Below are 17,631 nucleotides of genomic sequence, written 5' to 3'. Positions count from 1 at the left end.
ATGTTATTTATTTAATTCTGTACTCCCGTTTAATAGCTTTTTTATTTAAATTTCCTGATCTTCTTTTAACTTTTTTCCCGTACATGATCAGTTTCTTTCTTTCCTTCTTTAGCCCATTTTATTCCCGTTTTCATTTTCTTACTGTGACTAACTATAACCCACATATCGTACCTTTTTGTCCTTATTTTATATTTATAGTAGGCCTTCCTCTTCATGTTGTTTGTACTTTTTAACGCACATCTATTTCCCGTATTTATTACGCTACCGCCGTTCACCCGTAATATCATTCATTACCTGACCCTCGTGGGTTTACGTGCGGCGCCGGCGTAGTGCTGCGTTACCCATGCGGTATCGCTGCGCTACGCGAGCGGCTTGGCATTAGATAAGCCCATGCGACGCGCATGGCTAGCTTAGTAACTGATTACTTTTTTTGTGTACCTGGGATAGCAACGGACCACATTTTTACTGATTTTGAGGTCAGTTCTTGACCGTTTTCAACCAAATTTTCGCATTACCGTCTCGGTATATTCCTCGATCTCCCGTATGAATTTGGTGACATTTGGATCGAAACTGACGGAGCCTTTATATACATGCAAGATACATAGATACAACATTCCCCTATTTATAGTAAGATGCACAGTGATCACTTGTTCCAGTATACATTTGTACTGTTTTCCTGACACTTCTGTAGGCTCTAGAATTGGTGATTTCTGCCCCTCAAAATGACCCTAGGATGATGCATGCTCATCTGTGTCTTGCAAAATTGAATCAAGTAAATAAATAACATGATTTTGTTATTGATTTTGTTGTATTCTTCATTGTATTCTTCCAGGATGTGGTGGACAGTCACCCAGGTTTAACATTTCTTCAGGATGCACCAGAATTTCATTCCAGATATATACACACAGTAAGTACACCACTACACTAATACATGTAGTGAACAAACCAAAAGTTTGATGACATCATTCATAGAAACAAAAAGTGCTTTCATTAGGATGCTTATCCTTCCCTCCCTTGCTGAAACATATAAAATGTTTAAAATGACACCTTAAAATTTCAACTTAGACCAGTACCGTAACTATTTCTTTACAAATGTAATCAGTCTCTTTGGCCCCTTCTCCCAACAAAAGGACATTTGTTTATAGGATGTCATCTTTTGGTTTGTTCCCCTAGAGTGATTACTCATTTTGTTGAGCTTGAAAGATGTTCTGTTTCTTGCGCAGGTAAGATATCACCATCGAGGTAGAAATGGATAGAGCACCCTGCTCCCCGAAAAGATGAGTCGTCTGCTCAAGATTGCTTGTTGCCGGTTCATTATAAATCAAACCCTGAATTGCCAGCTACTGAATTAGCCAAGAGATCTACTCTTTTGTGTATAGATACACCAAGTTGAACAAATCATGCATTAAATTTCCCAGTGTACCATTGTTTTATCAAAAAATTGCTGAATAATAAAGGCAAGCACGCCTGAATCTGGTGTTTCATCAGTGTTGCCTAATTCTCTACCATATACTTTTTGACTTCATTCGCCGTTGTGGTATTCGGTTTGCTCAGTGTGTGAGTGTCAATGAAACGGCAACGTACCAGCTCGAGCTCAGCGATCTCTGTTTTTCTATGTCATTGGATATCACATTCTGCATGTTCTAAGTTTAAATAAATAAGTTTCAGTATTCGTGGAAAACTCAATATTAACACACAAGTGAGTCTGAAATCAGTGCCAAGATTTAAATTTTAGAATTTTGGTGTAAAAAATGGCCACAAACATTACAACTTTAATCTGTCACGTAGTATTCTTGGCTGCTAGATCAGCTGTATTGAAACTGAAAAACACACATGTATTAGTGTTCTTTCATGCTTACCCTTCTGCCCTGCTTGCCCCCAATTTTGGGGGAAAGCCTTTAGGGTAGTGGTATAACAGTACAATACATTACCAGATTGAAGTGTCTTGGGACTGAGATGTCTTTCAGACTGGATTAGTGCTTAAAACAGGTCAGATTTAAGGGTGATAGTGGGTTCTTTCTTTGGCTGGCATACAAAGCTTTGGTAAATTGATTTGATTGGTAACATTCTGTATGTTCCGATTAGGCCTACATGTTGAGTTCATGTTAATTGTGGTAAGATAATGTAAAATCAAAGTTGTTCAAATGTGCACAAAAGGGGGGGGGGGTGAAATTGGCATTTGGAGGGGAGGCATATCAGAAACAGGGCTGGCAATTTTGTCATACACATTTATGCATGTATTTTGGCCTATATACACATAGTCTGTGCTACAGAAAATAAATTTATATTACCCATAGGCAGAAAAACTACTACGTACCACACAGTCACAGAAAACCACTCGCGGCTCAATGTTGCGGTGAAGTTGCACTCGTCACCCCTCGATCACGAGTGCTTTGACAAAGACTAATATACACACTGAAATGTGGACAGGGAGAGCCATATTACCATACATATATGTACACCCACCCCCACACCCCGTACAAACTCATGAACTTGAATAATGTGTCCATCACATGTATTTCCTGAGCCCCAGGGCATGTGAAATGGGAAAAGAAAACACTTTGACAGGTATAAAATGTGCCTTTGTGTTCCTACCTGCTACATACCACGTGTAGATGCCAAGGACTAAACAATAGGTGGGTAATTAATGGAGTCATTAAGTAATTAGTCCAAATTAATATAAGTGGTCCTGAGCATGTCTAGACTGGAGCTGCCTGTGGAGTGATGCCTGAGGATTAGGAAGAAGACTTTTTTTCACTGTTTTAAAGATAATACAAAAGAGACATTTTGGGTGTGAGCATGTTCTACTCTCGTGAGTTTCAGGTAATCACATGTTTTTACTCCTCTGCACATTATAACATTAAATAGCTACAGTGAATACTTTTTGCACGATGTACATTTAGTACATGGGGCATATAGTTCCATTTTAAAAAGGACTGACGGGACCATAATTACAACATAGACAGTAGAAGCTATGTCATGTAGAACATAGAAGTTGTACATCTGTGGGTAATATTGCTCTGGATCCTTGGAGGGGGTAGGGAGAAATTCAGCATCAAGTGGTTACGTAATTCTCTTGGTTACGGATCACGCTACTTTGGTATGCCTTCGAGTGCCATATACTTTATGTGGTGATCATTTCGATCGTGGTTCATTACTCTAGCTGCGTGATCCCGTTGACATAGTAACATTACGTAACTTCGATACTGAATAAGTCTGGCTCAAGTGCTAGAATTACTACTTTCACACAACTTATAAATGTCTCAATTCAATTTATTATGTTACCATCAAAAATATATGAATATACATTCTGAGGTGTTAAAATCAGGCTGGTTAAATGGTATTTTTTCAGGCACAGAATAAGAATTATAAATAACAAGTTGTGTTCTATTTGGAGCTATTATTATCATTACATTATATTTAATGAACTCAATTAAAGGAGTATTTTGTGATCCTAGCATCCTCTTTTTATGACATTTTTCAGTAGATAACTATGAAAAAAGCTTATTCCCAAAATTTCAGTTGATTCCGATTTTGCGTTTGCAAGTTATGCATGATTATGTGTATTACACTGCTCCATAGACAATGTGTTGTAATTTTGTTCTGGTATACCAGAACGAAATTCAAATTTCACGATATCTTTGCTAAACGAAATAATCTGCAAGAAATTTTTTGTATATAAACATTATGTAGCCAGAGGTTTCCAGCACTGATATAAAAATCTCAACTTTTTTAAAGAAAAGTGGGGGGGATGATGCTGTGGATCACGAAATGCCCTTTTAAATCAAATATCTAATGATAAGTCAATAATGGAGCTGCTTTTAATTAAACAACTATAGTTTGTATACCTTCCTCGAGTCAGTAATTTAGATATTGCTTTTTATTGTATCTTTAAATATTATGATGAGAAGTATATAAAAGTATACATTTTCAGAAAAGAAATGATGCAAGGAAACCAACTAGCTTTAAGTTACAGATTCCTGCAAAACAGATTTTTTTTAAAAATCTCAACATATGATTTTCTAACTCAAGGAAGGTATACGGACTATAATAATATAGACAGGGGTGACCATAAATTTATAAATCACAACAGGACATCATTACAAGATATTCATCATTTTACAAATGAAATTATATTTAAAAATATACATAAACACACGCAATGTTACCGCATATCATCATGATCAATGCATATATTATACTGTACAAGATTCCACTGTTGTGTGTTGTAATACAAGTAGATTTTAAAGTTCAAATTACAGAACTGTAGGGCTATAATAAATTCCTGTTTGTATCATCTTCTTTGCATAATATAGTACCGTATTCATTCCAATAAGCGCCCATGCCCCAATAAGTGCCCACCCAGGGTATTTTCAATTTGCTTTTGTTATGGTACCATTATTGAAGTGACAGATAGACGTCGATACAGTGAAATAGCTGGAGGACTTAAGTCCTGTGTAAACTTGCAATACATTTTCTGCATCAGAAAAGCTATTAGATCGTCTCGGGACCCTTTTATAACCTACGTCAATTTGTCTCTAATAAACGCCCCTTACGAACAAATTAAGTAAACCAGGTAAAAAATAAGCGCCCACACAAAATGACTTTGTTAAGCGCCCTGGGCGCTTATTGGAATGAATACGGTAGTTTGTATTGGTAAATAGTTTTTTCTAATGTCTTTCAATTGTATCATAATACTTTTGAAGAGGCAATTTGGACAATCATGAACAATTTTGTCCTCAAAAATTTCCACAGATATTTCTTGAAACGTACCCCTAATTGGAACCATCATGCGTGCCCATCGTCAGTGAAGACTGAACCCACCGGGCTATAGCATTGCCTACAAACCAGTTTCTAATTAAAGATATTTATTTCTAATTGTACAAAGAAAAGAATAATAATTATAATAATTTAATATAGCTGATGCACTCAAAGTTTATGATGTATGATATACTTGGTGCATTTATCAAGATAATGCAATTAACTCCATTGCGTGTGTAATTCATAATCTTGACTAATACACTGCACTACACTGCATTCATGTCATTATCCTGATCAGAAAATAATTCAAAAATGCAACAAATTACTGATTTTGCTCATTTTGTGTCAGTTAATGTGTGCGAAGCCAGGGCTGCCAGACAGATCAAAAAAGAATTTTGTATATTGCATCCATGTATATTACACAGCAGATCATAATCATGCATCATTGTTAAAGATTTTATCCAGTCTTAGAGGAGGAAAAAAAAGTCACTAAAATCTAATACATTTCTAATGCCTATCTTAAGGGATGGGGTATGAACATTTGGGCAGTATTTATTGTGGGACATTAGAGACATATTGAATTGCATTCTGAATATGAAGAATGTCCTTCTGATATCAAATAATTTAGATTTTTTGAAATTAGCAATGTAATACACATTTTATGGCAAATGATTAAAAATTGATATTTTTGATATTTAACAGTACTCAAGTAAACTTTATAAATCTGATGATTTATACTTAAAGTGTATGTAGGTGGGATGAAAAGCTGACGATCAATTGAAAATTTTGACCTTTCGTATTGAAGATATGGATTCCCCCAACACACAAAAAAAATTATGTCTATTTGGGAAAAAAATCCATATCTTAAATATGAAAGGTCAAAATTTTCAATTGATCGTCAGCTTTTCCTTTCAGCTACATACACTTTAAGAATATGTCATTAGATTTTTAAAATTTACTTCGAGGACTGTAATAGTGTTACTGTTATATATCAAAAATGTCATAACATTTGTATTATATCGTGAATTTCAAAAAATGATATCAGAAAGACATTCTTCATATTCAGAATGCAATTCGATATGTCTGATGTGCTCTCATGTCCCACAAAAAATACTGTTGAAACGCTCAAAACGCTCATTCCAGATTCCTTAACCTATCCAGCAATTTTCAACTTTCATTTTTGAAGTCAAATTGTCAACATGTCTATAACCTTTGTTTCAACTTTTTTTAAATATCAAAATATTTCTAAATAGGTCAACTCAAGACTTATTAGGCTAAAAAAAAAAAAAGGTTTGTCTCAAAGCTCCCGCGCGCATTAGTTTTTTCACCCCTCCGGAATTCATTTTTTCGCTGTACTTGGGTCTAGTGGGGGGAAAAGTACATCAAGATGAACCACCAGACCACTGCTCTAAAAATAGATTACTTTACTTCAATGCAATAGCAGCATCACTTTATGTTATACAACACTTCATACAGTAAAATAGGATTTTGAGGTTTTGTCACATTTGAAAAAAAATCTTTGGAAAAAACCCTCAAAAAACACATTTCGCATTAGTTTTTTAGATTTGGAGAGCTTTGAGACAAACTTTTTTTTTTAATTTGGCCTTATATTAGTGATACAGAATCTAAACATATAAAAAATTCTCAAACATTGGAAAATTGCCTGAACATAGCATTGTAAGAACTTAATCATTGTTTTGAAAATTATGATGAGTAGTGTACTTTTTCCTCATGCAATGATATTATTTCACAATATTTTGACTGACTTAACTTTTGATACAGCAGCTGCCAGGTAATACAGGGTGTCCCTGAAAGAACTGTATTGTCAGGAACTGAATTCTTTTGGTATCTTAAGGCATAAACCAAACATAACTATTAAGGGGTACTACACCTGCCCAATTTTAGGCCTATTTTTGCATTTTTCTCAAAAATTAAAAAGTAAGATATGTATATTATAGGGGCAAGGACTACAACTATTGCACTGGAAATTTTATTTCAGCACAGACAACAGTTGTGGTGTTACAGCCAAAAATGAGGGGAAACCAATATTTGATCAATAAATCAATAACTACTTGCCTTGAGTTGCTGAATTTTCAGACAGTAGTTGTAGTCCTTGCCCCTATAATATAAACTGCGCCAATAAAGTATCCTTACAGTTGGAAAAATAATCACAATTTCAAAACTGAACAATATTGGGGTAAATTTATTTTTTTAATAGATGCACTATCTAATCCTGCACATTATGACACCACATTGAATCCAATGTGACCTCAAGAAGTAAAGTTACAAGCAATTGAATAGACGAAGGTCCAGTTTTAAAAGTGACAAACTGGCCTATACAAGGCGCAAAAAGATTCCAACAAAGCGCAACAAAGAGACAACACAGTTTCTTCAATGAAGCGTTATTTAAAGCAGTTTTTATTTCAGTTTTTACTTCTCTGTACTTTTCATAACTTTCATTTTATTTGTCAGTTCTTTTGTTTCAGTTTTCTTTTGTTCCTTTTGTTTTAAATTAAAGCCAAACGCATAAATTAGCCATTCACCACTCTCAAACCAGATGTCTAGTCTGTGGAGTTTTGAATAGGACAGTTTGTCACTTTTAAAACTGTACCTTCGTCTAATCAAATGCTTGTAACTTTGCTTCTTGAAGTCACATTGGATTCAATGTGGTGTCATAATGTGCAGGATTAAATAGTGCATCTATTAAAAAAACAAATTTACCCAAACATTGTTCAGTTTTGAAATTGTGATAATTTTTCCAACTGTAAGGATACTTTATTGGCGCAGTATACATATCTTACTTGTCACCAATCTTATATTTTTTGAGAAAATGCAAAAATAGGCACAAAATTGGCCAGGGTGTAGATAACTAATACAGTTCTTTCAGGGACACCCTGTACATAGATAGTGAAGCAAGTCATTTATATTGAGAGGCTTTGTCTAGGATCAGCCACACCTTGTACTTATCTTGACAGTTGCATTACAGTAAAATGGGGAAAAAATGATACTAAATTTAAATTACAATGTGATCCCAGTTGACTCCTGGACTATTGTTCAGCATTTCTTACAACTTCAAGTTCCCATCACGTTTGTATTGGTGAAGATAAATTTGCTACTATTATTTCATCATTCACTAAACAGATTGAGTTTTTTTATTATTGTTCTATTTTTAGTTACTGTGCGCATGCATATGCATTACCTAAAGGAGGGTCATGCTTAGGACACATTTTACTTTTGTGAAACAATTTGCCAATAAAACATTGTTTTGGTTCAAGAAATGTAAAACCTTTGGAAAGGAATAGTCTCTCTTCCAGAGGAAATGCTGAAGCATGCAGGGCTCGAAATAGACAAGGGCCAAGGGCAATTCCCCCTGAAAATCCCAAAATAGCCTTGGGGAATTAAATTATGGGGGAGATTTTTAATCGAAAGTAGCCCCTAAAAGGAACCAATTGTGAGGCTTGTGGCGCAAAATAAATGTTTGGTATTTAGCTCCTGAAATCCTGAAAGTAGCCTCTGAAAGTTAGCTGAAAGTAGCTGTCACATTGATATGCAGTGTCTTTAAACATACATTGTATTGTTCGCCTGAGCTATGATAGTGAACTCTCATGATTTGAAACTGCAGTCAGTGATATCAGTAGGCATTTCACTGGAGAAAAAGCACCTCTTCTCAAGAACCACTAGTAGTTTTACAGAAATTATGCATCCTTAAAATGTCAGAACACTTTGTATAACAAAAACCCATGGTTTATTCTAATGCTGCGCACTGTGCCCACCATTCACATCTCCATTGTCGTCATCTTCACGGCTGTCATCATCATCATCATCATCATGTCCACTAGAACCACCGCCATGACCACCGCCTCCATTCAGAAGGTGTCCACTAGAACCACCGCCGCCTCCATTCAGAAGGTGTCCATGTCCATTTACATCATATCCAGGTCCAGGATCATCTCCACCTATGTTTATATCACCAATTACAACCCCTCCTGTGTCACTCTGTGGTTTTTCAGTAACTTCATCCTCCGGAACATCTGTAACAGCAGTTGATTCTGTAAATTGTGTGGAGTCAGTGGCTTCTACCAATTCTGTAGAGTCAGTGCCTTCTACCAATTCTGTTACAAGGTCTGTTTGCCACACCTCAGTTGTATAAACATTTACAACTGCTTGAGGTGTGGCATCCTGTTTTTGTAAAATCATGGTTTCTGTTGTGCTTTCTTTAGACTCCTCAGTATCTTCCGATTCACTTTCTTCTTCAGAGTCACCATGGTCACCGTCTTCAATTTCAATTTCCTCAGTATCTTCCGATTCACTTTCTTCTTCAGAGTCACCATGGTCACCGTCTTCACTTTCCTCATCAGAGTCACCTTCATCACTTTCATGGTCCCCATCTTCTGGAATTTCTGTTGCTTCAATAGTTGTTGCTTCATATATCTCAGTCACTACATCCGTTACTTCCTCATCAGAGTCACCTTCATCACTTTCATGGTCCCCATCTTCTGGAATTTCTGTTGCTTCAATAGTTGTTGCTTCATATATCTCAGTCACTACATCCGTTACTTCCTCATCAGAGTCACCTTCATCACTTTCATGGTCCCCATCTTCTGGAATTTCTGTTGCTTCAATGGTTGTTGCTTCATATATCTCAGTCACAACATCCGTTACTTCCTCTACACCGGTACTCCTTTCTGTTATTGCTTCTGTTGTTTGTTGCATAGTTACTAGTTCTTGGTCAATAATTTCTGTTACATACATGTATTCAATCATCTCCTCAGTCTGTGCATCGGTTGATGTAGGAATTGGTGTTGAATGAGTCAAAAGGAATAGTGGAATCAAGAAGGAAATTATTTGGTAGAATGAAGCCATCGTGGGATACGGGTAGAATTACTGAAAAACAAAATAAAGAGAAACAAGTAATTAGTTGCAGGTAAATCATAGGCTTGGGCAATATTTTGATTTTAAAGTAGAAGTATCTACGGAAGGTCAGAAATTTCTTGTGATTGCTAGTCCCTCACAACTTGTTCTTCTTCCCGGTTACTCCCGTTCACATGAGATGGCTGTTTGTGGTGGCATGTTCGGGGGATTTTGGTGCCGTTGATAATGTTTGAAGCGTGAAGTGCAAGCTCAAACGGGTGTGGTCCAGGGGCTGGCCTTAGGTGGGTTCCAGGGTAAAGGCTGTTGGAAAAGCTGCTTGTGGGACGTGGGTCCCTGAGGGGGCAGACCCCCAGAATGCTTTTTAAGGGGGAAGATCCCCAGAATGCTTTTTAAGGCATCGGAAGATCTGCTCTGGCACTGGTATTCATAATTTAAATCATTAAAACACGATGTGGGAAGGACAGAATTAAAGATCTTATCTGATCTTTGAAGTGTGAGATGAAAAACAAAAAACAAATAATGTTTTGAAACTTAAAGAGTTTTAAGTTCAAATTTGACATTGGCTTTAGTTGGACAAATGCAGGCAAAAAATATTGCCATCTGAAGGAATCTGTTAGCAACGTTAGCACAGTATTGGACCTGAGAGCACATCACACAAGAAATATTGTATTCTGAATATGAGGAATTGTCCGGATGATATCAAATAATTTTGATATTTTGAAAGAAGAAAGTATGATACAAATTTTATGGCAAAATAATAAAAATTGGTATTTTTTACATATTTACTCTATACTTATAGTGTATGTATCTGGGCGGAAAAGCCGTCCATCATTTGAAAATTTTAACCTTTCGTATTGAAGATTAAAAAAAATTTCCTCAGAGGATAAAAAAAATTCAGTGTTTTAAAAGTTTTTGTTTTTGGGAATTAGAAGTTCTGTAAAGTATATGAAGTTTCTAAATCTTGATAACACATTCATCATACCGTAAAACCCCGTCTACAAGCATATATAGTGTTTTTTATAAAAGCTTAATTAATTCGAAGCAAGCGTTAATATACCAATACAATAGATCGGTCTTAAAATAATACTTGTTTGTATATGCTTGGATCCGTAATTTATTTGCTCAAACTCCATAATGGCGACTGGATTAATGTAGCTTTCATCATAAGCACACTATATGCTTATAGACGGGGTTTTACGGTATTTAGGCTATGATGGTTAATCACTTGAAGGTGGTCATAGTTTATACAGGTGATTAATGATAAGAAGAAACACAGAAAATAGAGATTCAGAGTGATAAATTATTTAAAACATTATTTACCTACCTGGTACTTTCAAAACAGGAACGTTGCAAATTCTTTGTTGTCCTGACAACTTGAACAGATGATTATAAATCCAGTAATGTAAAGGAACCAAGTTATTATGTGAGACGAATATAGTCTCAGGTTATTATGTCCTCCAATCGTCCCTCAGTGTCATCATTGGATTTCACTCGGTGGTGGAGAGGCAATATCAACTATACATTGTATGTTACACCAGTGTTTTGTGACCTTTTTATCCCTTGGAGGCTCCGCCTCCAGTAAAACTCTCCACCAATCAGAAACCACTATTGGAGGTGAATGTACCAAGCTCCATGTTCAGTGACTGAAAGAGTTGCATGCTGTTTCTCACATCATCTGCCCTTGATCATGGCAGTTTATCTCAGAACATGCAGAACGTGATTGAATTGGATGAAGTGAATGAAACAAAACTGATTTGAATAATTCTGGTGCATTTGTTTCCTATTACTTTGATAAATTTGTAAAGATAGAAAAAAAGAAGGAGAAACTCTTGTCTACCAAAATAGTTTTGCTTTAATACTCTAATCTTCTCTGAAAGGCCATAGGTGTACAAGATTAAAGATTATAACATTGGGTTCATACTTAGTGTATGCAGTTCGGTGTAAGATTTGTGCAAGGCTTGATTTTGAATTCAGGGTAGGTTCATTTAATAAATATTGCTTCAAGCTATTACCAGAGGTAGCAAAACTATCATCAAAATGATTTCTTGCTTTGAAAATCAAAACATTCCCTGGACAAGATTTTGAGGGAAAAAGTGAAAAAAAAATCTAATATATAAATGAAGCACATATCTCTATTGCTACATCAAACCATGCTCTCCAAATCCAGTGGTCGGACATCCAGGCATGTAGCCCCCCATTTTTATAAAATCCCTTTTTTGGGGAAGGGGTGGTGTACATAGTATTCCAGGTATCAGGATGACCAATTTTATGTTCAATTTTTTATTTGACACCAGTCAAGAAGCAAACATGCAAATTTGACTTGTCTCCTCCGCAACCAAATTTCCTTTGACAGTGTTTAATACAGAGGAGTACTTTTTGGGTCTCATTCAGATCAGTTATGACTTTGGCTAATAAAACCAACAACACATTGCTTTCTATTGTTAATGTGTTTGTGTCTCTCAGTTGCCACGCATGACACATCCCCGGACACATCAGGAGTTTTCCATCTTGGTTTGATTGTTTCTATTTTCTTGTTGAATGCCTGTGGATGAATGTCATTCACATTAGTGGTTTCATGTGTTCATTAACTTCTCCAACCTTATTAGTTGCCTGTTACAACTTAGGTGGGTGTCCAACTCCCTTAAGGGCTGATTGTCAGACTTGGATGTATACATGTATATAGGCTAAGTGATTTTTTTGGTTCAATGTTTGAAAATGGGCCAGTAATTATAACATAGGTCATATCAGCTCTTTTATTTACCACATTGAATTATCAGAAAATACAGAAACAGTGTTCAACTTGCAAGATAGTCACATTTCTTCCCCCATTTTAGTGCCAGTATTGATTGTTTTAAGTTATGATAAGTCTGCATGGTCAGGGGATATGGTTATGTTGGTGAAATTACCCAGGTTCAGCCACTCATGCAAAATTTTCAAGAGAAAGGCAAAAGAGGAAACATTGAAGAGGTCCCACTTTATACCTGCAATTATTTTATGGGGACAAAATGTGCTTGCAGTTTAAATTTGGAATTCTGGTGTAAAACGGATGAATGAAGGGACACACTGCACTAGTGTTGGATAAATTTTGTCCTATAGTTTGATCAGCTCATAATAGGTGGAAATTGTGAGGCTTTTATCACTACGCCGAAAAGTAAACCCACGCTAAGAGTGCTATTAGTTGACGTCTATATTTTGTGTGTTAAAGAAAGTAGGCAAGGTATAGGACTTGAATTAATAATTTGTGATACTTCTAGCGAAATGTCACAAGACAATTCTCAAAACAAAATATTTTGATATTAATCTGCGATGTTATAAGGCCCGCAGATTACGAGCTGATCAAAGTATAGTGTTTAGCCAAGTTGCCCCTTCCTCTTTGCTACCCCCTTCCGTGTCTAACACTGCTTATATAGAATCCCTTCCTATCACATCAGTTTTTGCACAGATATTCAAATTCTAGTGAAAACAACATACTCAATCATTTCAAGGACAGGCATTTCTAGAAGTTTTTACAGAATGCATATCTTTTTTCATTTTTCTAGGTTTTCATCTCTGTATGATGTCAGGTTGCAATTAAAATGCGATGCCAAGATAAATAAAGTGAAACGTGAACACCTACGTAATGTAAAGAATATGTGATTTTATATTTAAAGGAGCATTTAATTTTATGATTGAAATGTCAAATTGATTATCTGTGATTTGGTAGTGGAGCATAAATTGTATATTTAGAGTGTCTTCATGCAATATCATCACATTATATTTTTGCAATATGACCAGTGGCAGCGCCAGGGGGCATGGGGGACCCCCCCCCCCCCCATTACCCACAATAAAAACACAAAATGAGGAAAATTTCCTATAGTTCGCACCTTGGTCTGGGGCGGACATTTTAAAAATGAATTTAGAAGAGCAGCAACGACACCACTTGCATTACATTTCAGATGTTAAATCTACATCATATGCAAAATTTGAGGAAATTCGCACGAGTCCTTTTTATTTTAGGGCCATTTGTCTATAACTGGTCTTTACATGTAGCCCTATGGAGAGAGTGCCCGTTGAGGGCGCTATTACCCCCATTTTAGGAACAAAAATGTGATTTAAAAAAAACGGACTCGTACGAATTTTCTAAAATTTTCAGAGTATGTAGTATGAACATGTAGAAATATAATCGAGTAGTTGCCCTACCTGCTCTTCTCCGAAAAAATAAAAAGTCCTATACCTCAATGATAATGAAACCTAGGTGTTCGCTGCAATTTTGCTACAAAATTGGTTGATTTTGCTCCCCTGAAATTCATCCCCATGCCCCCAAAAGAAATTCCTGGTACTGCCACTGAGTATGCACATAAGACATACTAAACAGAGATTTTCCTCACAACCTTTGAACACCCCTTCCAAATCTACTAGATACAAAAGACATAAGAGGGCTATTGTTTTGTTCAGTGTCATAAGGGAGGGGTCACAGTTTTTTCATCAAAAATAGGGGGGGTGTTATATTGTTTTATACCAAAAATAGGGTCTTTAAAAATATTATCAAGGGGCTTGTGACTACAATCAAAATTTTTGGGCGATATGCATGTATTCTTTCTAGATAATCTCCAAGAATAAATACACCTATAACGTTGTTGGGCAGGAAATGCCTGACTATGTAAATTTTGCGCATTTAGCAAAACAGTCAACATTCTTGCTTGCTACAACACATACTCTTACCAAATTAAATAGGGGAACATATGTAGTTATATAATGCATTTATTAACCTTTCTGGAATAACTTATTTTGATCTGTGTTTTGCGGAGGGGTTCATAACATTTTCAACCTTCGATATATGGGGTGTCATAAAAAATTCTTTGCTCACCGTTCCTGTATGAAACCAACATATTCATGACCCCTCTTCTGTAGAAAATGGCACCCTCCTAAGTGGGGAAAAGTGGAGTTCCTGTATGAAACCAACATATTCATGACCCCTCTTCTGTAGAAAATGGCACCCTCCTAAGTGGGGAAAAGTGGAGTTCCTGTATGAAACCAACATATTCATGACCCCTCTTCTGTAGAAAATGGCACCCTCCTAAGTGGGGAAAAGTGGAGTTCCTGTATGAAACAAACATATTCATGACCCCTCTTCTGTAGAAAATGGCACCCTCCTAAGTGGGGAAAAGTGGAGTTCCTGTATGAAACCAACATATTCATGACCCCTTTTCTGAAAATGGCACCCTTCTAAGTGGGGAGAAGTGGAGTTCCTGTATGAAACAAACATATTCATGACCCCTCTTCTGTAGAAAATGGCACCCTCCTAAGTGGGGAAAAGTGGAGTTCCTGTGTGGAACCAACATATTCATGACCCCTTTTCTGAAAATGGCACCCTCCTAAGTGGGGAGAAGTGGAGTTCCTGTATGGAACAACATATTCATGACCCCTCTTCTGTAGAAAATGACACCCTCCTAAGCGGGGAAAAGTGGAGTTCCTGTATGAAACCAACATATTCATGACCCCTCTTCTGTAGAAAATGGCACCCTCCTAAGTGGGGAAAAGTGGAGTTCCTGTATGAAACCAACATATTCATGACCCCTTTTCTGAAAATGGCACCCTCCTAAGTGGGGAGAAGTGGAGTTCCTGTATGGAACCAACATATTCATGACCCCTCTTCTGTAGAAAATGGCACCCTCCTAAGTGGGGAAAAGCGGAGTTCCTGTATGAAACCAACATATTCATGACCCCTCTTCTGTAGAAAATGGCACCCTCCTTAGTGGGGAAAAGTGGAGTTCCTGTATGGAACCAACTTATTCATGACCCCTCTTCTGTAGAAAATGACATCCTCCTAAGTGGGGAAAAGTGGAGTTCATGTATGGAATCAACATATTCATGACCCCTCTTCTGTAGAAAATGGCACCCTCCTAAGTGGGGAAAAGCGGAGTTCCTGTATGGAACCAACATATTCATGACCCCTCTTCTGTAGAAAATGGCACCCTCCTAAGTGGGGGAAAGTGGAGTTCCTGTATGGTTTAACAAAACATAGGCCTGCATCAAAAGTTGTCATATCCTCCTAGGCATGCCTATGTGATAAAGTTTGTACATTTAACCTCAAGTTAATCTATAGTGAACTAATATAACAACCAGTTGAGGCTTTTATCAAGAAATGCACCTTTAAAGTACTTGTTGAATGTTAATGGTTAAGTGTGTTTTTGTTCTAAACATGTTAAACAGTTACATACATGAAATGTGGGTGGGAATAAACATGAGGTGTTCTGAAACAGACTAAACAATAGCATCTCCATTTCTGTTCAGTGAAAGTTTAATCTGGATGTGAAGTGTAAGGCCTACAGCACTCAATCATGATGTTTATCTACTCTTGATTGACAGAAGTGCAGAAGAAGTGCATTCATAATTTCCTCTTTTTTATACTTTTAGAGAAAGAAATTTACTTAGATTTGGATGTTTAAGATGCATGTTTCAGCACAATAAATCAATGATTTACAGGCCATGATAATGATTTTTAGACTCACAAATCAAGCATATATACTAATAACCATTTGGAAATCCGAAGAAGTACATAACTTACTGATAGCATTGCATATTTTGCCTTTTTAAAAAAACAAAAAAAAAACTGTAAATGTCAAAAACATTCATTTTAATGTATTTTAATGAAAATCAAAAACATTTTGGGAACTTGGTGAACTGAATATCAGGCAGGCTTTTCCCGGTGTATGTTTGTCAGGTTTTTAGTTTTTGTAGGCCTATATCCAAATTTCCTATTTTTATTCACTTTCAGCCCATTTTGGTGCTTGGAGCCCAAATTCACACATTTTTTCTCACCTGTAGTTGAGTGTTGATTTTGAACCAGAGTGGTATCTTTGACCATATGAGTCAAGTATTTATTTCAACTGATTTTGTGTGTACATAGCCAAAGACCTGCGTGACCATGAAGAAAATTAAGCCCCTGAGTAACAGAGATGAAACATAGATGAAACATAAAATATCAGTTTCTCTTGTCTTATTCCTTGACCATGACTTTTGAGTAGCATAGGTGAAGGTAAAGGTGTGTGATTATAGGAAGATAATATGCAGGTGAATGAGAACCAGCAGGAAAAAAATATTTGCCCTTACTCCTCTAGAGTTAGATAGGCCTAAGGTTAATTGCAAAATATCGCTTCTTCTGTTTTTTTAATTCAGTCAAATTTGTGCAAACTAATGTTCAACCTATGTTACAAGAGTGGTCCCTATATAGGCTACACGAGTTTGCCCTGTAGTCAAAAAGACTCCTAAAAATGTAAATGCTAGCTCTTCTTTTGACATCAAGTTTTGTTTAAATTTCATTTTTGTTTTTGGGAATTTCTGAAGAATCAATTCACTTAATTCACCAAGTTATTTTGCTGAAAATGATAATATTTATGTAAAATAAATTTTAAGGAAATCTCAGTTTTAAGGGCTCATATTGAAATTCCCTTACACAGGAAGGTGTGCGCCATCCTGCAGCTTTCCTATGCTAGCCTTCTTTTGTTAAAATCCTGTGTGATTATAACATTGCAATTAGCCACTTAAATTAGGAGCGCGCTTTCCTGGGTTGTGCGATGAGCCGATTAGTTCAACAATCAATAAAATTGCCAGTCGTTGATAAACTTTTATTATAATCCTTGTCACCAGACCGTTATGTTTGTAGTGGGACCACTTCAAAAGGCAGGGTGTATCACTGATGCATATAATCCATCCGTTTTATGACCAAGCTTTCCTGAGGCGTGCGCTTAGCGAGGGGAATCCTGCCTTCTTTCTGTGTGAAAATCTGGTAGGGTATTTCAATATGAGCTCTAAGGAAACTTGAGCGATTTTTGTAGAGCAACTTAATGAACTTTTATGTGTTCAAACTGTTTTGTAAGCTTATGAAAGCTTATGAAAATATTTCAGTTGTGTCAGATTATATTGTGGTATTTGTTCCTCGAAAGCGCGATATTAAAAACATGTCTGTGATGCCTGTGCCTACTCCTTACACACTTCAACTTTTGTCATATAAAGGAA

At 36.4% G+C, this 17,631-nt stretch overlaps 2 protein-coding genes across 3 annotated transcripts in view; one reads left to right on the top strand and one right to left on the bottom strand.

Annotated features, from left to right (window-relative positions):
* The window catches only part of LOC140155172 (serine/threonine-protein phosphatase 2A regulatory subunit B'' subunit beta-like), a 91,470-nt gene that overhangs the window by 55,153 nt on the left and 18,686 nt on the right, over positions 1 to 17,631 (top strand). For both annotated transcript variants that reach the window (XM_072177902.1, XM_072177903.1), the window contains one exon: positions 833 to 907. In XM_072177902.1, coding sequence (XP_072034003.1) covers positions 833 to 907 — 75 coding nt within the window. The remainder of the gene's footprint in view (positions 1 to 832; positions 908 to 17,631) is intronic.
* On the bottom strand, positions 7,596 to 11,163 carry LOC140155174 (uncharacterized). Its single transcript, XM_072177904.1, has 2 exons — positions 10,958 to 11,163; positions 7,596 to 9,645 (listed from the first exon to the last, which is right to left on the bottom strand). Exon 2 carries the CDS (start codon positions 9,622 to 9,624, stop codon positions 8,512 to 8,514), a length of 1,113 nt encoding a protein of 370 aa, XP_072034005.1. The 5' UTR covers positions 9,625 to 9,645; positions 10,958 to 11,163; the 3' UTR covers positions 7,596 to 8,511.

Source organism: Amphiura filiformis, chromosome 6 (assembly GCF_039555335.1).
Source record: "Amphiura filiformis chromosome 6, Afil_fr2py, whole genome shotgun sequence".
NCBI classification, from domain to species: Eukaryota; Metazoa; Echinodermata; class Ophiuroidea; order Amphilepidida; family Amphiuridae; genus Amphiura; species Amphiura filiformis.
Note: the sequence above shows the minus strand (reverse complement) of the source record. Positions and strands in the feature narration are given on the sequence as shown.

Excerpts from the sequence above, each read along its gene's own strand:
- LOC140155174 (XM_072177904.1), bottom strand. The coding sequence starts at position 9,624 with ATGGCTTCATTCTACCAAATAATTTCCTTCTTGATTCCACTATTCCTT.